General features: G+C 44.2%; 1 protein-coding gene across 1 annotated transcript; it reads left to right on the forward strand.

Annotated features, from left to right (window-relative positions):
* Window positions 1-7,055: 7,055 nt before the first annotated feature.
* On the forward strand, window positions 7,056-22,403 carry psmc3 (proteasome 26S subunit, ATPase 3). Its single transcript, XM_080183719.1, has 12 exons — window positions 7,056-7,186; window positions 7,320-7,400; window positions 7,814-7,939; window positions 8,511-8,615; window positions 11,364-11,426; window positions 11,642-11,779; window positions 12,004-12,147; window positions 12,650-12,798; window positions 15,135-15,231; window positions 18,675-18,820; window positions 19,274-19,355; window positions 19,560-22,403. Exons 1-12 carry the CDS (start codon window positions 7,145-7,147, stop codon window positions 19,668-19,670), a joined length of 1,284 nt encoding a protein of 427 aa, XP_080039845.1. The 5' UTR covers window positions 7,056-7,144; the 3' UTR covers window positions 19,671-22,403.
* The last annotated feature ends 22 nt before the right edge of the window (window positions 22,404-22,425 follow it).

Consider the following 22,425-nt stretch of genomic DNA (forward strand, 5'->3'; position numbering starts at 1 on the left):
AGAGGGGATCTTATTGAAACATATAAGATGATTAGAGGTTTAGATAGGGTGGATAGTGATAGCCTTTTTCCTCGGATGGAGAAAGCTAGCACGAGGGGGCATGGCTTTAAATTAAGGGGGGGTAGCTACAGGACGGATGTCAGGGGTAGGTTCTTTACCCAGCGGGTGGTGAGGGATTGGAATGCCCTGCCTGCTGCAGTTGTAAATGCGTCTAGTTTGGGGGCGTTTAAGAGATCTGTGGATAGGTTTATGGACGAAAAGGGATTGGTATAGGCTAGTGGGTCATTGTTTTTGTAACTGGTCGGCGCAACATCGTGGGCCGAAGGGCCTGTTCTGCGCTGTAATGTTCTATGTTCTATGTTCTATGTTTACCGCTTGCTGCACCTGCATGTTTACCTAGAGCGACTGGTGCACAAGGACACTCAGGTCCCGCCACACACTCCCCTCTCCCAATTTACAGCCATTCAATCTGTAGTAATCTGTCTTCTTTTTGCTTCCAAAGTGAATAATCTCACATTTATCCAAATTATACTGCATTTGTCATTGATTAGCCCACTCATCCAACCTGTCCAGAAAATGCTGAAGGATCTCTGCATCCTCGTCATAGTTAATCCACCCCCGCCACCCCCCCCCCCCCCCAACTCAATTTGGTATCATCTGCAAGCCTTGAGATGTTACATTTTGATCTCTTATCCAAATCATTCATTGTGAATAGCTGAGGACCCAGCACCGATACCTATGCCACCCCTGCCTGCCAATTTGAAAAGGACCCATTAATTCCTACTCTTTGTTTCCTCTCTGCCCGCCAGTTTTCTATCCATCCCAATACATTTCCCCCAATCCCACGCACTTTAATCTTGCACGATAATCTCTCATGCAGGCCTTTGTCAAACGCTTTCTGAAAGTACAAATATACCACATCAACTGACTCCCCCTTGTCAACTCTACTGGCTACATCTTCAAAGAATTACCAACCTGCCTGCCACAGATGCATCAGTCTTTAACAGAATGGGTAGGAGTGACCATCACACAATCCTTTTGGAGGCAAAGTCCCATTTTCACATTGAGGATACTTTCCATCATGTTTTGTGGCATTACCATTGTGATAAACTGGATAGATTCAGAACAGATCCAGCAACTTTAGTCTGAGCATCCATGTGACACTATGGGCTATCAGCAGCAGCTGAACTGTATCAACCACAATCTATAACCTCATGGCCCAGCATATCTGCCACTTTACCATTACCACCAAGCCAGGGGATCAAGCCTAGTTCAATGAAGAGTGCAGGAGGTTTCCAGGAGCAACACCAAGCATACCTAAAAATGAGATATCAATCTAGTGAAGCTACGAAACAAGACTACTGGAAGGGCAAACAGCATAAGCAGCAAGTAATAGACAGAGCTCAGCAATTCCACAGTCAACGGATCAGACCTAGGCTCTGCATTCCTGCCACATCCAGCCATGAATGGTGGTGACAATTAAACAACTCACTGGTGGAGGAAATTCCAAAAATATACTTCTCCTCAACGATGGAGGAGCTCAACAAAAGATAAGGCTCGAATATTTACAGCAATCCTCAGCCTGAAATATTTGGATGAGCACTTGAAATATCATAACATTCAAGAATATGGGACAAGTTTCTGAATGGAGGGCTGGGACAAGTGGCATTTCTCAGGGATCAGTGCGAGGAGCTTTGCTGATGGTAATTCATATAAATGATTTGGAAGTTTGCGGATGACACAAGGGTTGGTGGATTTGCGGATAGCGATGAGGATCATCAGAGGATACAGCAGGACATAGAGATTTGGGTGGAGAGATGGCAGATGGAGTTTAATGCAGACAAATGTGGGGTAATGCATTTTTGAAGATCCAATAAAGATAGGAAATAGACAGTAAATGGCAGAACCATTAAGATTATTGATAGGCCAGGGATCTGGGTGTACAGGTACACAGGAAACTGAAAGTGGCAGTGCAGGTGGAGAAGATAGTCAAGAAGGCATACAGCATGGCCTTCTTTGGGGCATTGAGTTTAAAATTGGCAAGACATGTTGCAGCTTTATGAAACCTTAGTTAGGCTGCACTTGGAATATAGTTTTCAATTCTGGTTGCCAGAAGGATATGGAGGCTTTGGACACAGTACAGAAAACATTTACTGGGATGTTGCTTAGTATGGAGGGCATTAGCTATGAGAAGAGGTTGGAGAAACCTGGTTTGTGCTCACTGGAATGACAGAGATTGAGGGGCAACCTGATAGAAGTCTACAAGATTATGAGGGGCATGGACAGCGTGGATAGTCAGAAGCTTTTTCCAAGGGTGATAGAGTCAATTACTAGGGGGCCCAGGTTAAAGGTGCAAGGGGCAAGGTTTAAAGGAGATGTATGAGGCAAGTTTGTTATACAGAGGGAGATGGGTGCCTGGAACTTGCTGCCGGGGGAGGTAGTGGAAGCAGATACGATAGTGACTTTGAAGGGGCAGCTTGACAAATACATGAATAGTGTGGAAATAGAGGGATATGGTCCCCCAAAGGATAAGGGGTTTTAGTTCAATTGGGCAGCATGATCGGTGCAGGCTTTGAGGGCTGGAGGGCCTGTTCCTGTGCTGTAATTTTCTTTGTTCTTTGTAACTGCTGGAAAATGGGATTAGCTTAACTTTAGTGGCTATTGTCAGTTCAGACTCGATAGGCAGTGGGCCTTTTCCTCACTGTACGACTTAATGACGCAATGGGAATCGGAGGAAGAAGACTGATTAGAGTCATATTGGCACAAAAGAAGTTAGTTATGGGGGTCGGAGGTCAATCAATCCCAGCTTCAGGACACCACTGCAGGCATCCAGCAAAAACAAGGTGGTAGGTTACTAGCTGAATGGCTGTAAATTGGGAGAAGGGTGTGTGCAGCAGGACCTGAGTGTCCTTGTGCACCAGCCACTGAAGGTAAGCATGCAGGTGCAGCAAGCGATAAATAAAGCAAATGGTATGTTAGCCTTCATTGCAAGAGGTTCCAAATATAGGAGCAGGCTTGTGTTGTGGCAATTATAAGGGCCTTGGTGAGGCCACACCTAGAACATTGTGTGCAATTCTTCCTCTTTTCTGAGGAAGGATATTTTTGCTTTCGAGAGAATGCAGCGGAAGTTTACCAGGCTGATTCGGAGGATGGCGGGACTAATGTATGAGGAGAGATTGACAAGATAAGGATTGTTTTCGTTGGAGTTCAGACAAATCATAGAATCATAGAACCCTACAGTGCAGAAAGAGGCCCTTCAGTCCATCGAGTCTGCACCAAACACAATCCCACCCAGGCCCTACCCCCATATCCCTACATATTATACCCACTAATCCCTTTAACCTACGCATCCCTGGACACTAAGGGGCAATTTCTTAGTATGGCCAATCAGCCTAACCCGCACATCTTTGGACTGTGGGAGGAAACCGGAGCACCCGGAGGAAACCCACACAGACACAAGGAGAATGTGCAAACTCCACTCAGACAGTGATCCAAGCCGGGAATCGAACCCAGGGCCCTGGAGCTATGAAGCAGCAGTGCTAACCACTGTGCTACTGTGCCGCCAAATGAGGGAGAATTTAATAGAGACTTATAAAATTCTAACAGGACTAGACAGGGTAGATACAAGGAGGATATTCCCAATGATAGGGAGTCCAGAATGAGGGGTCACAAACTGAGGATTTGGGGTAAACCATTTAGGAAGGAGATGATGAGACAATTCTTCACCCAAAGAGCGGTGAGCCTGTGGAATTAATTGCTACAGGAAGTAATGCCAAAATATTGAATGTATTCAAAAGGTGGCCGGATATCGCACTTGGGGTGAATGGGATGAAAGGTTATGGGGAGAAAGCAGGATTAGGCTATTGAGTTGGATGATCAGCCATGATCATAATGAATAATGGAGCAGGCTCAAAGGGCCAAATGGCCTCCTCCTGTTCCTATCTTCTATGTTTTTATTCCTCAGAAGAGAACCCTAGACCCAACCATCTTCAGCTGCTTCATCAATGACTTTCCTTCCCCCATAAGATCAGAAGTGGGGGATGTTTGCTAATAACTGCACAATATTCAGTATAATTGGTGACTCCTCAGATACTGAAGCAGTCCCTGTCTAAATGCAACAAGATCTGGATAATATTTGGGTTTGGACTGACAAATAGCAAGTAACATTCACTCCACACAAGTGCCAGCCAATGACCAACTGCAACAAGAGAAGATCTAACCATCTCCCCTTGACATTCAATGACAATGTCATTACCATCGCTGAATCTCGCACTATCAACATGTTGGGTTTATCACTGACTAGAAACTGAACTGGACTGTGGCTAACAGATCAGGCCAAAAACTAGGAATCCTGCAGCCAGTAACTCACCTCCTGACTCCCCAAAACCTGTCCACCATTTACGCGGCACAGGTCAGGAGTGTGATGGAAAATTCTCCACTTGCTTGAGATAGTGTAGCTCCAAAACACTGAAGACGCTTGACACCAGCCAGGACAAAGCTGCCACTTGATTGCAATTCCTTCCACAAACAGTCAATCCCTCCACCATGAACAGTGGCAGCCGTGTGTACCATTGACAAGAAGCACTACAGGAACTCACCAATGTTCCTTAGGCTGCACCATCCAAATCTATGACCACTACCATCTAGAAGGACAAGAGCAGCAGATACCTGCTGGCAATACCACCATCTGAAGGTCTCCCCTTCAACTCACTCACCATCCTAATTTGGAAATATATCGCCATTCCTTCACTGTCACTGGGTCAAAATATTAGAATACCCTCCCTAACAACACTATGGGTGTACCTACCCTTCAAAGACTACAGCGGTTCAAGGTGGCAGCTCATCAGCATCTTCTCAAGAGCAACTAGTGATGGGGAATAAATGTTGGCCTCCCTGCGACACCCACATCCCATAAATGAATTAAAAAAAGAGGGATTGGTTATCTCAGTTGGCCAGACAGCTGGTTTGTGGTGTGGAGCAATACCAATGGTGTGGGTTCAACTCCTGTACTGACTGAGGTTATTCATGAAGGTTCCGTCTTCTCACCTAATCTGAAGTGATGTAATCCTCAGTTAAGTCACCACCAGTCAGCTGTCCCCTTCCAAGGGGAAAGCAGCCTATGGTCACCTGGGATTATGGCGAGCTTTAGTTGCAGGCAGGATGTTTTCCTTGGCTGGGGAGTCAAGAACTTGGGAACACAATTCGAAAATATGTAGACAAATCATCCACTGACATTACACTTATTTCCTGTCATTAAACCCATGATGGATCCAACCTGTCACTTCCCCCCATAGCCCACGAGATCTCAGTTTTCTGACCAGGTTGCCATGTGGAAACTTGTCAATTACCTTATTGATATCCAAACCGACAACATCCACTGTACGACCCCATTGATCATCCTTGTTACTTCCTCAAAGAACTCTATTGGGCAGCATGGTGGCCCAGTGGTTAGCACTGCTGCTTCACAGTGCCAGGGACCTGGGTTCAATTCTTGGTTTGGGTCACTGTGTGGAGTTTGCATGTTTGCCCCATGTCAACGTGGGTTTGCTCTGGTTTCTTCCCACAGTCTGAAATATGTGCTGGTTAGGTGCATTGACTGTACGGGTGCTGGAGTGTGGTGGCTAAGGGAATTTCACAGTAACTTCAGTGCAGTGTAAGCTTTACTTGTGACCAATAAACTTTACTTTTTACTTTTATTTTGTGGTTAGTCAGATGCAGCCTTCCCATAACAAAACGATGCTGACTACCCCTGACCTATTATCCTGCATTTTAGAATTGATTTTAACAATTTGCAGCCTGGCCCTGCCCCCCAATGAAGGCAGCGTGACCAGCCCATAATTGGCCTATCCAATGCAGCCATTTTGAATATTGGTAAAAGTTCACAGGTCTCCAATCTGCAAGGAACTGGTCTGTATAAGTGTTGCAAAAGGTGCAAGTTTGTTCCTTTTGAAAACAGTAGGGTATTTTGCCAAGGATAAATGCAAAATACTGTGATGCTGGAATCTAAAAGCTGCTCTGACAAAGGGTCATCTAGACTCAAAATGTTGGCTCTACTCTCCACAGATGCAGTCAGATCTGCTGAGATTTTCCAGCATTTTTGTGTTTGAGTTTGGAGGGTATTTTGCCTCATTTGCAACATTAATCAACACCTTTTTTATTCATTCGTGGGACATGGATGTTGCTGGCTGGCCATCCTTATTTGCCCTTGAGAAGGTGGTGGTGAGCTGCCTTTTTGAATCACTGCAGTCCATGTTCTGTGGGTTGACCTACAATGTCATTAGGGAGGGAATTCCAGGATTTTAACCAAGCGACTGCAAAGCAATGGCAATATATTTCCAAATCGGGATGGCAAGTGGCTTGGAGGGAAACTGCCAGGTGGTGGTGTTCTGTATCTGTTGCCTTTATCCTTCCAACTGGAAATGGTTGTGGGTTTGGAAGGTGCTAAGGATATTTGGTGAATTGCTGCAGTGCACCTTGTAGATAGTGCAAATTGCACCTACCAAGTGTTGATGGTGGATGGATTGATCGTTTGTAGATGTAGCGCCAATGTTGTCCTGGATTGTGTCAAGCTTCTTAAGTGTTGTTGGAGCTGCACCCATCCAGCTGTTTGGGGAGTATTCCATCACATAAAATTGTGACTCAAAATAATATTATGATGTAATTTATCTGATGGTAGATTTGGTATCTTATGTTAAAATTGGCTGCTAATTTCCTACATGACAACACGAACATCACTTTGTGCTGCAGCCTCCCTGAAGCGCTTTGAAGGGCAGCTAGCTCACTTCCCGGCATGCTCCCCGTCTCCCCACCTCTGCCTCCCGGCGTCCCGTCTCCCGGCATGCCTCCCTCCTCGCCTGTGCCCCGCATAAAGATGGCGGCACCCGGAGCAACACTCAGCAATTCTCAGTGTCACGTGATCTGCTCAGCTAAACGGTCTGAAAACAGCAGCCACAGATTCGACATCAGCTGGAAGCGGGATCATTGGAGGTTGTGCTGGACCAGGCCATGATGAGTCAGTCGATTGCGATTCCCAGGGAAAATCCGCCATAGACAGCAACCAGAGCAGCAGGCCCAGAAATAGTGCGGCTGCGCGGCGACGGTGGTGAAAGTGCGAACCGAGATTGAGAATAGTGGAGAGAGGAAAATGGCCTCGTTAAACGACAGATCGGTGTGGGATGAAGTGGAGGTGAGAAAGAAAGAGAGAGAACAGAGTGTGTGTGAGAGAGAGAGGATAGGGGGAGGGAGCGAGAGGAAACATGGGGAGGGGGGGAGTGGGTGTGTATGCCTTCTGTCTCACTGATGGTCTGCTAAATTTTCAGGATGGAATTGGTGAAGAGGTTCTTAAAATGTCCACTGAGGAGATTGTTCAGCGTACACGACTGCTGGACAGTGAGATTAAGGTAAAGTCTGGTATGTCAATCATTAAGAAACCAGTTCAGCTAGCAGTGTTTGGAGTGTAGAGGCCCTTCATCCACTGTGTTGAATAGAATATCAAACTGAGCTTGTTGGTCTCTGTTCCTCAGGATCTTAGCGGCTTTATCCTGTTGACTACTTGTCACAGGTTGAAAACTGTATGCGTGTTGCCTGACGTAATGGTTAAACTCCAAGGTTTCCACAGTTGAAAAACCCACCAGTACATACATTCCTGATTAACACATGACTAATGGCTACATAAGGCTGAACATGAATGGTGTGATCCCATGTTGTGTAGTAATTCTGTGCACAATAAGTTTGAGTGGCTGTGTTTTCTGCCAATCTGGCCAGTGTGCTTTCTCTGGTATTGTCTGGATTTGACACTTTCTCCCACTGACAGATCATGAAGAGTGAGGTGCTTAGAGTAACACATGAACTACAGGCCATGAAAGACAAAATCAAGGAGAACAGTGAGAAGATCAAAGTCAACAAGACCTTGCCATACCTGGTATCCAATGTCATTGAGGTGAGAAAGTTTTCAGAGGGGTTCTGACCTGCTTTAAACTGTGTAAAGTGGCAGTGAACATGGCAGACCTTGCCTCACATCCAGGATTATTGATGACACCCAAATTATATTACACTACTGACGGCACTGAAGTATTTCCCTGAGTCACACTGCAAGATCAATATAAGCCATGGACTTGCCCCCCACCCCTCCACCTTTCAATACAGACAGCTGGAATCTGAGATCAGAGACACCTTCAGTTTAATATCCCTTCCATAGGGTGCCCTTAGCACTAACTCTCTCTTCGTGCAGCACTCCCTCAGTTCGGAACCTCCAAGAGTACAACATTGGCACTGGCCCACAGACAGCGCCTCTGCTGCCTCTCTCTCTATTCTGAGACTGGACCCACTGCTTTAAGGCTCTGGGGGTGAGGGGTGGGGGGTGGGAGGGGTGTGTGGTGTTTCCCATCCCACCTGCCACTGGAATCAGGGTGCAGGGAGTGGGGGTGGTGCCCTAGGTGAAAGGGCTGTGGGCCCACGTCCCAGGCTGGCAAATAAGCTAACTCATGCCTCTTCTTGATGTTGTGTTTCAGTTACTGGATGTTGATCCAAACGACCAGGAAGAGGATGGAGCAAATGTTGACCTGGATTCCCAGAGGAAAGGAAAGTGCGCTGTTATTAAAACTTCCACCCGTCAGGTGAGAGCTTTGGTAGGATTGAGGAAACTGTTGTTTCTCAGACTGCAGACTGGTGGATAGTGATACTACCTGAGGGCCAGTGCTTGGACTGCTGCTCTGTTTATGTTATAAATGATTCACATCCTAAACCAGAGAGCAGAGTGTTAAAATTAGCAATGGCATACAGCTTGGAGTGGTAAATCATGAGATTGATTGATTGATTGATTAAAATTGCCTGTCATAGACAGGTCAGCAGGATGGGCAGACAAGTGGTAGTTGCAATTCACTAGAGAAATGTGAAGTGAGGGCTAGGGAGAGGCAACATGGTACAATTTTAAAGACTATCTAGGAACAGAGTCCTGAGGGTTGATGTACACTGATTTCTGAAGGTGACAGAACATATTGAGAATGCTTAGTGAAGCATATGGGATCTTGTTCATTAAAGAGATGTTAAAGCAGGGAGGTTATGCTGAACATTTATAAAACACTGGTTAGGTCGCAACTAGAGTATCATGTTGAGATAATGTCTGTAAAGTGGGTACAAGATTAGACAAGGGAAAAACTCTTTCCTTTAGCTGATGGTGTAAGGATGTAAGATTTTGGGAAGAGACTCCAGGGAACTGAGAGGACAAAGTTTTTGACAGTGAGAGGGAGAATGGAAACTTTGTGTCCATGAGGGTGGAAGTGGAGACGAGCAGTGATTTTAAAAGGAAATTAGGTGGGCACTTGAGGAAGAATAGGACTGACCGGAATGCTCTACGGAGAGCCAACAAAGAACAGCACAGCATGGGAAACAGGCCCTTCAGCCCAACAAGCCCGCGCCGCCATTTTAACATTGAGTCCCCTTTCCACCCATGACCCTTGTCTATGCTTATGGCATTCCACATTGAGGGAGGTCTAATTTAGGGACAAATTGTTACACCAATCAGCCTAACAGCACATCTTTGGGGTGTGGGAGGAAACCAGAGCACCCGGAGAAAACCCATGCAAGCACAGGGAGAATGCGCAAACTCCCGCAGACACTGGCCCAAATCTGTGTATCTGCACAGCAAACAGTGATAGTCACTGAGCTATCATGTTGCCCAGCATCTGGTCCAGTTTAAGCGTACACTAACGACGTGAAGTACTAGGCTACTCTCAAAACAACCAAGAGCAGCCCTCGTACGATCCATTGCGTGTATGCCCCTTGTTGGACAACAAAGCGGACCGAAGCAGTTGTGGATTAAAAGAGAAAAACATCAATAACATGCACGTCCTTATACAAACATTCAAGGGAATCCCCAGAAGCTCAAAAGTAAAACAAGTGAGCCAGAAAATATGTTGGAAGGTCCATAGGAATCAGTTGATTCCCAGGGACGTCTCAAGGCTCCTGAACCTTATTTAAAACAGTCTCCTGTGCCCCTCCATCTCCATCCCGCTCATGTGCCTATCTAAATAACTCTTAAACAACTCCAGCGTGTCTGCCTCCACCACCTTGCTTGGCAGAGCATTCCATGCCCCCACTACCCTCTGTGTGGAAAAACCTCCCTCTAACATCCAAATTATACCTTGCTCTAAGCCTGTGGCCCCTCGTAACATGTGTTTCCAATCTAGGAAAAGCTTACCACTGTTTATCTATACCCTTCATAATCTTATATATCTCTATTAGATCTCCCCTCAGTTGCCATCTTTCAAGGGAAAACCGCCCCAATTTGCCCAATCTTTCCTCATAACCCAGTCCTTTCAAACCAGGCAGCATCCTGGTAAACCTCCTCTGCACTCTTTCCAGGGTCTCCACGTCTTTCCAGTAGTAAGGCGACCAGAACTGGACGCCGTACTCCAAAAGCGGCCTAACCAACATTCTGTACAACTGCAACACTAGACTCCAGCTCGAGTACTCTATACCCCTTCCTATAAAGGCTAACGTACCATAAGCTTTCTTCACAACCTTCTCCACTTGTACTGCCACCTTCAAAGACTTGTGCACTTGCACCCCCAGGTCCCTCTGCGTTTCTATACTCTTTATAGGTCTACCCTTTATCATATAACTTCTCCCCTACATTATTTCTCCCAAAATGCATCACCTCACATTTATCAGGATTAAATTCCATCTGCCGTTTATCTGCCCAGTATACCAGCCTATCTATATCCTGTTGTTTTGCCTGACACTGCTCCTCACTGTCTGCCAATCCAGCCATTTTAGTGTCATCTGCAAACTTGCTGATCACACCACGTACTCCCTCTTCCAAGTCACTCTGCCCATTGAAGTGGTGGAGGCTACCTCGCTAAATATATTTAAGTCGTGGGTAGATAGATTTTTGATTGACAAGGGAATTAAGGGTTATGGGGAGAAAGTGGGAAAGTGGAACTGATCCACTTCAGATCAGCCATGGTCTTATTGAATGGTGGGGCGGGCTAGATGGCCTACTCCTGCTCCTGTTTATTATGTTCTTATGCTCATTTATGTATATTACAAATAGAAGAAATCCCAGTACTGAGCCGTGAGGCACACCACTAGTGACAGACCTCCAGTTTGAAAAGGACCCTTCCACTACTACTGTCTCCTGTTACCTAGCCAGTTTTCAATCCATGTAGATACCTGTCCTTGTATTCCATGAGCCTTAACCTTTTCAACCAACTTACCATGAGGGACTTTGTCAAACGCCTTACTGAAATTGACTAAATGGGCTTAATGGCCTCTTGCCGTGCTGTAAGTGATTCTCTGATAACCTGTACCTAGGCTAGCTCTAATTGCTCGGTGATTTAACTGTGCCTTTCTGTGTTGGACAGACTTACTTCCTGCCTGTCATTGGACTAGTGGATGCTGAGAAGCTGAAACCTGGTGATCTGGTGGTGAGTCAATTATCTTTGTTTCTTTATCTATGCTTCCCCTCGTCTCCTTTCTCTTCATAGGCATTCATTGTGAGTGTATTTTAACCTTCAGTCTTTTTGAGTTAGTGAGTGAACAAGTGCCCGATCACTTGATCTGAGGGTATCTGTGATAGTCCCTCTGTTTCTGTGCCTCTGGGGTGGTGTCTGTTTGTTTAACCTCCAGCCTTCCATTCCAGGGTGTGAACAAGGATTCTTACCTGATCCTGGAAACTCTGCCGACAGAATATGATTCTCGAGTCAAGGCCATGGAGGTGGATGAGCGACCAACTGAGCAATACAGTGATGTTGGGGGTCTAGACAAGCAGATTCAGGAGGTCAGTCCATGTTCATACAGGTGGCTGCGTGGGGGCCAAGTGAAGTTTGTGCATGTACATGCTGCAGGGATTCTGAGGATCGTGTGTGAGCGTATATGTTAATATGCCAAAAGAATGCTTTCGTTGTCTGTCCCACGGGGAATCTACGGATTTTCTGAGGCTTGAGATACTGAGAATCTGCTGGACTACTCTTTCTGTAATAACGCTAATGTATTTCTGTGCAGCTTGTTGAAGCTATAGTTCTTCCTATGAATCACAAGGAGAAGTTTGAAAATCTGGGCATCCAGCCACCGAAGGGAGTTCTAATGTACGGACCACCAGGAACAGGGAAGACCTTGCTGGCCAGAGCCTGTGCTGCACAGACCAAGGTTAGTGTCCGAGATCTGTCTGTCTGTGTAAGTACTGTTAAAAACAAGCTTGCTTGGTTAGGCTCTACCATCCAATAATCTGTGTAGAGGGAACTTTACCTTGGATCTCACCCTGTGTAAAGAACAGAAAGTACAGCACAGGAACAGGCCCTTCAGCCTTTCAAGTCTGTACTGAACATGATGCCCTAACTAAACTTTTGCTCTTTTTGGTCCATATCCCTGTATTCACTCCTATTTGTATCCATCCTGAAGCTTCTTAAATGTTGCTAATAGCCCTGCTTCCACACCTCCTGGCAGCACGTTGCAGGCACTCACCACTCTGTGTGATAAATTTTCCCCACGCATTTCCTCCTCCTCCCATAAACTTTGCTCCCCCACAGCTGGAATTTGTGCTGCTTTGTAATTGCCACTTACTCCCTTGGACCTGTCCTGGGGGTGTTTGGTGGGACAGTCAAGCAGCACTTCGTTCTTTGTGACTGTAACATCCCGCTTCTCCTTCCAGGCTACCTTTTTGAAACTGGCAGGGCCACAGCTGGTACAGATGTTTATTGGTGATGGTGCAAAACTTGTCCGTGATGCTTTTGCCTTAGCCAAAGAAAAAGCTCCGTCCATCATCTTTATTGATGAGCTGGATGCCATTGGTACAAAACGGTGAGTATTGAATACCAACTTCATGTTCATGGTGCGTCTGTGTGCCACCTACAATGTGTCATCAGTGCCCCATCAGAAATAATGAGGTGCATGTTTTCCCCAGTACAGCTGGGTATCTCCTTTTGTTTGAGGATGACAGAAATAACACAGTTTCAGCCATTTTAGCTCTTTGTCCAGTTTGATGGTTTGAGATAGCAATGAGTCTAAAGGGAGAAAGCAGAGTATTAGAAAAAGCTAGTGAGAAATATAAAAAACGGATAGCAAGAGTTACCCCACTTGGAGTACTGTGCTCAGTTCTGGTCGCCTCATTACAGGAAGCATGTGGAAGCCATTGAAAGGGTGCAGAGTAGATTTACATGGATGTTGCCTGGATTGGGTGGTATGCCTTATGAGGATAGGTTGAGAGAGCACAGTCTTTTCTTCTTGGACAGACGAAGGATGAGAGGTGACCTGATAGGTGTGTAAGATGTTGAGGTATTGATCAGGTGGATAGTCAGAGGCTTTTTCCCAGAGCTGAAATGGCTGCCTCAAGACGACACAGGTTTAGAGTGCTGTGGAGTAGGTACAGAGGAGATGTCAGGGGTACGTTTTTCACTGAGAGTGGGTGGTGGAATCAGCTGCCAGCGGTGGTGGTGGAGGTGGATTCGATAGGGTCTTTTAAGAGACTTCAGTTTGAGTACATGGGACTTAGTAAGATTGAGGGCTATAGGTAAGCCTAGTAGGTAGCGATATGTTCGCAACTTGTGGGCTGAAGGGCCTGTTTGTGCTGTAGTTTTTCTATGTTCTAAGAGTTTCTACAAGTATTTAAAAATTGAAAGTGAGTATCCTCTGGGGAATTGATGGAAAACAAGTAAATGCAGAGGTTTGAACAGGTATTTTGTTTCTTCACTGTAGAAGACTCCCCAGACATATTTGAAAATCTGAAGTGAAAGAGTAGATGGAAACTTAGAACAATCATCATCACCAGAGAAAAACTGCTGGGAAAATTATCTGACCTAATGTATGACAGGTTCCCAGGACATGATGGCCTGCATCCTAGGGCCTTAAAAGAAGTGACTGCAAAGAAAGTAGATGCATTAGTTGTAATCTTCCAAAATTGTTTTAAATTCAATTCTGGAAAGTTTGCAGCAGTTTGGAAAACCACTAATATAATGCCTCTATTCAAGAAAAGAGGGAGACAGAAAGCAAGAAGCTCTTGGCAAATAAGCCTAATGCCTGTCATAGGGAAAATGCTAGAACTAATTTTTAGGGAGGTTATAGCACGATACTTAGAAAATCATAATATGGTTTTGTGGAAAGGAAATCATATTTAACTGATTTATTAGAGATATTTGAGAAAGTAACGAGCAACATAGAAGGAGGAGCCTGTAGATGTGTACTTATTTCCAAAAGATGATGTACCACATCAAGGATGCTGTAAAACGAAGCAAATTTCAGAGTATAGTGTCCAACATTAGATGTAACTCTGTTCTCGATTGTGCTAAGAATTACACTTGCAACTAATTTAAAATTATCTCACTTGCACATGCTTGAAGCCACATGTATTCACGTTTAGGGCCCTGAATGAATATGTCCACACATTGTCTTTTTCAACTAGACAAAAGCTTGAGGGACAGCCATTCTTTGGTCGTTCCTCATGGTAATGCCTTGATCAGTCAGAGTTGACATGCCTAATTTGAATTTAAACAAAAGCCTGGTGGTTAACTGTTCCCTGGTGCACTCTCCATGGCAACACCTTTTACAAATTGGAGTTTACTTGGCATCCTCTTCTCGTGCAGTATAAATTGGCATTACTTTTGAAATTTGGTATTCTTGCAGATCTGTTCTGATAAATCATAGAATCCTTACAATACAAGCCCACCAAACCTGCACTGACAACAGGCCCTATCCTCTTAGCCCCACAGATTTACCTGCTAATCCCCCTGGGGTAATATAGCATGGTCAGTCCACCTTACCTGCACATCTTTGAATTGTGGGAGCAAACCGTAGGAAACTCGCACAGTGACAGGGAGAATGTGCAAACCTCACAATGCAGTCACCCAAGACTAGAATTGAACCTGGGTCCTTGGCGCTGTGAGGCAGCAGCAGTGCTAACCACTGTGCCATTCTGCCGCAGTGTTGTGTGGAGAGTCCTGGTGAAGCACTGGGTGTTGGGGTTTCGGTTATCTGCTTGAACAGACAAGAGGGTAGAGATCTGTGGTAGGAGGATGGAATCTGCGTGCAGAATATTGATGTCATATTGAGAGAGGTGTGGACAGAAGTTGCAGTGTCAGTGTCCTGTTTTCTGAACAATATATGTACAGGGCTTACACTTGAGCTGTTATCATGTGTTCCAGGTTTGATAGTGAAAAGGCTGGAGACCGTGAAGTTCAGCGAACAATGTTGGAACTTCTGAATCAGCTGGATGGCTTCCAACCAAATACCCTGGTCAAGGTGAATGTAGAGCAAGTTAATATGCAACACTGGCTTTAATGTCTCTTCCAGATATTAGCATACTCTTGGAGAATCCCTATATTCTGGATTGTGGATGTAAATATTGACCCCACCCCGCTGTGAGAGGCACCTCTAAATATTGGTTTTCTGCCTATGGTGTGTGATAGCAGAACTCAGGATGAATGTTCAAGTGGACAGAGGTTCTGTTGTTAAAAATAAACTTCACCCTGTAACACATGCACTACCTGCACTGAATGCTGAAATGTGGAGATTAATAGAAAGTAAATAAAGGGAAACCAAATATTTCTATCCATTTAGTTTAATAATTCCACCCATTTGAAGTGGCGCAGAATCTTTTGGCAGTGATCATGAAACTTACCTACATATCATTAATTGTTGCAGAAGAACACAAATAGAAGCAGGAGTAGGCCACAAGACCCTTCAGACTTGCTGTACCATTCAGTTTCATCTGATCTATACCTTCCACTCCTTTTCCGTGCCATTTCTGCATAGCCTCCTATTCCTTGATGTATCAAATATTTATCCACTTCCACTTTAAGAACTTCTTAAGCCTTTATATAGAACATAGAACATTACAGTGCAGAACAGGCCCTTCGGCCCACGATGTTCCAGCGATTCCATCACCCTCTGTACCTTGGTTCTAAATTACCTTTATCTCGTAGCTAAGTCCCCTTGTTAAGACTCTCTCACTCACTATCTGCCCTGTCAAGCCTCCTTGGATCTTATGTTTGAATGAGGTCACCCAACCCTCAACTAAATTCCAACAAATCCAAGACTCCAAACTGTTTCATCTCCCTTGATAGGACAACCCTCTCATCCCAGAAGTTCGCCTGATGAATTTACTTTGCATTGCCTCCAATATTGCTATATCGTTTTGTTTTAGGTAAGGGGATCAAATCTGTATGCAGTATTCCAGGCAAAGCTTCACCAAAGCTGTACATTTGTAACAAAACCTCCCTATTTTTAATCTCCAGCCCCTCTTCAATAAAGGCTAAAATGTCATTTGCCTTAACTACTTGTTGGAGCTGCTTGCTAGCTTTTTGTGATTCATGCAATAGAACATCCAGATCCCTCTGTACCTTTATTCACCTGCAGTCTCTTTCCATTTAGATAATCTGCCTTTTGATTCCTCTTATTGAAGTGCTTAACCTCCTACTTCCCCATGTTAAACTCCATTTGCCATAATTTTGACCAGTGTAATCTATATCTGTTACAGAATCACAGTATCCTCATCACAACCTGACCTTCTATCTATCATCATTGGCAAATTTGAAAACCTTGCGTTCTATTCCTTCCTCCGGGTCATTATGTAAAGTGTGAACTATTCTGGGTCAAGAACTGATCCCCATAGTAGTCCACTAATTACATCTTTCTGCTCTGAAAGGAGTCTATTTATTCCAACTCTGTTTTTTTTATCTGGCAGTCAGTTTTCAATCCATGCCAATTCTTTTAGAAATCTAAATACAGGACATCTTCAGGTTCCCCTCTTATCTATTCTCCCCCTGACATTCTCATAGAACTTGAGCAAGTTTGTCAAACATGATTTACCTTTTGATTAAAATTATGTTGACAAGGTTTGATTATATTCAGTTTTCCTAAATGATTAGCTGTTTCCTCTTTGATTTAATGAATCCAGGGTCTTGACAATAATAGATATTAAACTAACTGTATAATTCCCTGCCTTCTGCCTTTTTCCTTTTTGAACGAAGGTCACACTGACTGTTTTTCAATCTTCTGGTACCCTCCCAGAATTTAGTGGATAGGTTCCACAATGTACAGGTTCCACAATGTACTGCTCTGAAAAGCAATCCCAGATGCACTTCACAAATTCTTCCTTGCTATCCTTGCCGGTTTGGTTTCTCCAATCAACATGCAGACCTGTTATTATTGCAGTTCTCTTTGAACATGTCCTTGATATTTCCCTATTTATGCTCTGACTCCTTGAGAGCTCACATTTTGGAGGTCTATAGGCTGCTCCTACCCTTGTCTTCCTTCCACTGCTATTCATGGTTTCAGCCCAAACTGGTTATACGTCACTGCCTTTTGTCACAACTCCGCACTGCTCTGAAACCTTCCACAATTAACACAACCCCACCTCCTTTCCCCTGTGGCCTGTTCTTTTGGAACATTGTATACTCTGGAATGTTGAACAACCAGTCCAGGTCATCCTGCAACTACATTTCTGTAATGGCTAATGCAACTTACTCGTGTGTTGCAACCTGTGCTATCAACTCCTCTATCTTCCAAATGTTTTCTACATTTAGCTTTGTTTTGTTTTTTTTCTAACAGTAGTTTACAACACTGGGTTTGCTCTGTGTTGCATGTTTTTGTTGGCTTCCTGCCCTGGCCTATCTCGCTGATAGTCAAGTTCCCCTCACTATCCTGTCACTGCTCTCTCAATATAACCCCTGATTTTTTTTTTAATTTTCTGTTCTTGAAAGCCTCCCTCCTTCTAATTTGGGCTGTTGTCCTTGCTGTCATATGTAAGAAATCTCACACCAGGTTTATTTGGTTTCACAAGCTTTCAGAGTGCTGCTGCTTCATCAAGTGACTCACCTGATGAAGGAACAGCACTCCGAAAGCTTGTGATACCAAATAAACCTATTGGATTTTAACCTGGTGTTGTGAGACGACTTCTTACTGTGCCCACCCCAGTGTAACGCTGGCATCTCCACATTATGTTCATATGATCTATCCTACCTGTAATTTTCTGTTGATATTCAGACTGATCACTAACCTGCACTCCCACCTTTTACCTTTTTAACTTCCCAATTTTCCAAGCAACTGAAACCTCACCCACTGTTTAGTTTAAATCTCTCTCTATCTCCCTAGTTAGAGGGTCTGCAAAAACACTAGTTCTAGCCAGGTTCAGATGTAGATTGTCCTAATGATACAGCCCCTACTTGCCCCTATGCTGATGCCAGTGTTTCACAAACCAAAACCCACTTCTCCCACATCTTCATCTCTAATTTGCATATGGCTGAGGTAGTAATCCAGTGATTATACCCTTGGGAGAATCTTTAATGCCTAGCCTTTCAAACTGCTTCCTTCCTCATTCTACCTATGTTGTTGGAGCCTACATAGACCATGACCATTGGATCCTCTCCACTACTGCAAGTTCATCTTCAGTCCTGAACCTTGGCACTAAGCAGGCAACACTTCAAGATTTTTGATCCTGGCTAGAGAGGACCGTGTCTATATTCCCATCAACATGCTACCCCAACCACGACTAACTTTCTCTTTGCTCCCACCAATTGAACAGCTTCCTGAGCCATAGCGCCGTGGTCAGTTTGTTCATCCAAGATGTTCAGTCCTTTTTCTTTTCAGTCACTCCCATTCTCAATGCTATATATACTTATGTGATTCCTTTCGCTGGGTGATTGAACCTATTTTGAGTTGCCTTTTTCCCCATTTGGTTGTAGGTGATTGCAGCCACTAACCGAGTGGATATCCTGGATCCAGCCCTGCTGAGGTCTGGCAGACTGGATCGCAAGATTGAGTTCCCGATGCCCAACGAGGAGGCACGAGCAAGGATTATGCAGATTCATTCCCGGAAAATGAATGTGAGGTGAGGGCTGTCTGTGTGTCCAGGAGAGACTCAGTATAACCATGCCACCTTCAAGATGTTTACCATCTCTCCCTGCACCTCATGCCTTCTCATTGTTTCATACTGACGTGGCAATGTGTAACCAGGAGTTCGTAGAGACTGGGAAGGTGCACCAAGGGAGATGGTTGGGATGTTTTCCATGTACTGGTAAATTTAGTCATTTATATCACAGGATGCTATGCTATGCTGACTTTTCATGGAGCAGTCAAACTCACTCCAGTCCATTTGAGTTTATTCCTTCAAGTCCATCCAGTTACCTTTTTTGAAATCATCGATTTGTCTCTCCTTTCACCAGTTTTGTAGGCAATGAGTTCCCATTTGGTCAATGCTCCTGTAATTTAATCTGGTTAATATCTCCTGTATTAGGATGCAGTGGAGTTTCCTGTTTATTGACTGGTTCTTGTTTCTCTGCAGTCCTGATGTTAACTATGAAGAGTTGGCTCGTTGCACCGATGACTTCAATGGAGCTCAGTGCAAAGCTGTGTGTGTGGAAGCGGTGAGTATAAACTTTAGGGATCAGGAACAGTGTTCCAGGATAGCAAGAGCTCTGAATGATCAGGAACAGTTTCAGGATAGAGAGCCCGCTCCCCCTCCCCACAGAGATGTGGAACAGTGTGTCGGGGCAGAGTCTAGCAGGTTTTCTGGGTTTTAGTGACAGAATTTGCTGGATTTCTAATTTTTTTTTTTAATCTGTTGACAGGGTATGATTGCTTTGCGCAGGGAAGCAACAGAGCTGACGCATGAAGATTACATGGAAGGCATCCTGGAGGTGCAGGCCAAGAAAAAGGCAAACCTCCAATACTACGCCTAAAAATCAGGCAACAAGAGACTAATGGACAAAAGGCAGACCTCCCACTGCTCAATCGGACTTGGATCCTTCTGTACAATCTGCAGCAATATAAAATAAAAAAAATTACCCCCCACATTAATTGTCATGGTTTAGCCCAATGTCTAAGGTACTGGTGGGTATTTGCGCATGCCATGTTTAGGGTCATAGCATGTTTAGTGCTTCATATGGTTAACCACTGCTTTGTTTGCAATGGAAATGGGGGGCAAAGTTTAGATGGTGTGTTTTGAGGCTTCTTGCTGTTCCTAGAGTGGGTTTTTACATCCAGTCTCTACCAGTTATGGGGTGGCTGATGGTGTTTGAATTTTTTGTTTTTCCATTGTTTGGTACCTTTTGAATTGTCCAAGTGACCACCAGAGTCCCCATAAGGCAGGATCCCTGTGTCCCTAATCCCTTCATAGAGAAGGGTGGGATTTGAGGGCTGACTGATGCTCGGTTTGTGTTGCGCCGTTCCCTCACCTGTATTAGGATTGCTCCTGGTTAACATCAGTCTCAGGGGAGATTCTCTCACTATCCATGCTGTCTGGAGCACAGTTTCAGACACGGCCTCAAACAGAATAACATGATGTTTTGTGTCTTTTTTTTAATTTATTGACCAACTGAATGCTCAGTGTATATATTGCAATCTCAAACACTCCCTGATCAGATCAATTTATTACTTCAACCTTTGTCAATCCTTGGCTATGAACAGTACATCAAAATGAACATCACAATATTTCACAGTTGTACCATACACGTGTAGCACTGCACTGGAGTTTGATAAAGTACAAGACTTGTACATCCCAGACCTGCATGCTTCCTTAGGAAATGATGTGGTACAATGAACACACTGGGGAAGGGTCAGCAAGTTGGTGACAGTCACCTCTCTCCCCAAACCCCATCTAATGAGATGGTCAGGAAGTCATGATGGGGAGTTGACTAAGTTTGGTGTGGCTGTTACTGGGAGATGAAGAGGAGTGTTTTGGGAGGGATGGCAACGGGACTGACTGTCATGGGACACAAACTGAATTGAGTGAATGAGTCTACTCCAATTTCTTATGGTAGCACTCTGAAATGGTGGGGATGGAAGTTGATTATGTGAAATGCTTTTCCCCTCTCACACCTCTTCCAGAGCCCTACTTAGAGAGGAAAGGGATCTTACACTAAACACCAGAGAGAGAGGTGCTTTATTGTCAAAACATTGCTAAGTTGCTTTGAACCAGATCAGGAAACCCTCAAACTCTGATTCTTTGTCCTGTTTCATATTGTTTAAAAAAAAGCTTAGACATAGAAAGTGAATCCAGTGGGTTTACCAGGGTTGTAAGTCATTTCTCATGCGGTTGTACGCACACCATGACTCATTTCTGACCCTCTCCCAGCATCCATTCCCCCCCCCCCCCCCCCCCCCCAAGGGCAGCCTTTGGACTCTGTTCCACCCAAACCTAGTTTGTCATGGGAGCATTTGGAAGCTTAGGAAGAGCCTTTCTTGCTGCTGTTGCCTTACTGGTAGATGCAGTTTAAATCGGAGCTCTGCTACCGTAAGATAAGAAGCCTGAGTGCTGGACTGCTCTAATTATTTATTCAACTCCCTAGGAAGGAGGGGGCTACAGCTTCTTCAATCAGTATTCAGGGGGTCAGTTTTGTCCAAAAATGCGTTAACCAGGAGCCACATTGGCTAACTGCAAATTCAGAGGCGCAGTTCTGATTGATTAATAAGGGGAGTAATTGAATTCATCGTTAAGCCTGCGATTTTCAGACTCAACTTCACAGTGAATTTGTCTGTTGTCTGTACTTAGTAAAATGCTAAACTGAAGAGCTGATTGTTGAGTGTTTTAAGTGACTGGTGGAAAATGGTTGAATAAATATACACGTAAAATACATTTACTTCGTCTGCACGAAGTATACACAAGTCACTTTCTAATAAAAAAATTTTAGCCACCCTAACTGACCAGCACTGGTTGTCTTAGAGCAATGATTTTTCACTGCTGGTGCAATAACTGCAGCTCTCGAGCAGGGTGTGATGGTACAGAATTAAATATCAGCCACACTAGCCCATGACCTGGAAATAGACAGCTCCCTCCTTCCCCTTCCATGTAAAATTCCACAGACATTATCAACTTCAGTGATGGGATGGGGATAGTAATCTGCAGCTCAATAGGTTCTGATGATTGGCTTATTTGTATCAGTTATATTATAAAATGCATTCCCAATAATAAGTTGTAGATAGTTGCTTGCACCTGTTTTAAAGATTTAACCAAAAATATTTGGGGGGGGGGGAATCAATCACATTAAATACAATTTACAGCAGTGACTTTCTGTACAATTGAAAAATGTTTTGCCATTTTATACAAATGGATGTAAAGACAATACACATCCAGTCACAGTAATTTTACAAAACAAAGGCCTCAGCTGACAGACCAGTTAGCTCCAGCCATCTCACATTCTTCACCTTAGCAATTAAGCTGCTGTTGGTTCCATTCTGGGGTTGGGAGGGGACATCATTTACTTAATCTAGAAGTGAGTGTTTTTAAGTTTCTGGAAGCTGGCTGGGACACTGAAATGGTAGGTAGTATCAAAATTGTCTTTAATAAATTTGGGAAAAGAGATTTTAATGTGTTGACAAAAATGTTTTTGCAAGTTTTAAGATTTTTTTTAATCGACTTCAATGTACGAACACTGCATTATCACAAGTCATTCTATTAAATACATTCAACAAAACTGCTTTGTGTAGACTTGGTTT

The sequence above is a fragment of the Carcharhinus amblyrhynchos genome, unplaced genomic scaffold (assembly GCF_965287045.1).
Source record: "Carcharhinus amblyrhynchos unplaced genomic scaffold, sCarAmb.v2.hapA scaffold_386, whole genome shotgun sequence".
Taxonomy (NCBI): Eukaryota; Metazoa; Chordata; class Chondrichthyes; order Carcharhiniformes; family Carcharhinidae; genus Carcharhinus; species Carcharhinus amblyrhynchos.

Coding starts and splice junctions, on each gene's coding strand:
- psmc3 (XM_080183719.1), top strand. CDS start 7,145: ATGGCCTCGTTAAACGACAGATCGGTGTGGGATGAAGTGGAG. Junction 7,187..7,319: donor CGGTGTGGGATGAAGTGGAG/GTGAGAAAGAAA, acceptor CTAAATTTTCAG/GATGGAATTGGTGAAGAGGT. Junction 12,799..15,134: donor GATGCCATTGGTACAAAACG/GTGAGTATTGAA, acceptor CATGTGTTCCAG/GTTTGATAGTGAAAAGGCTG.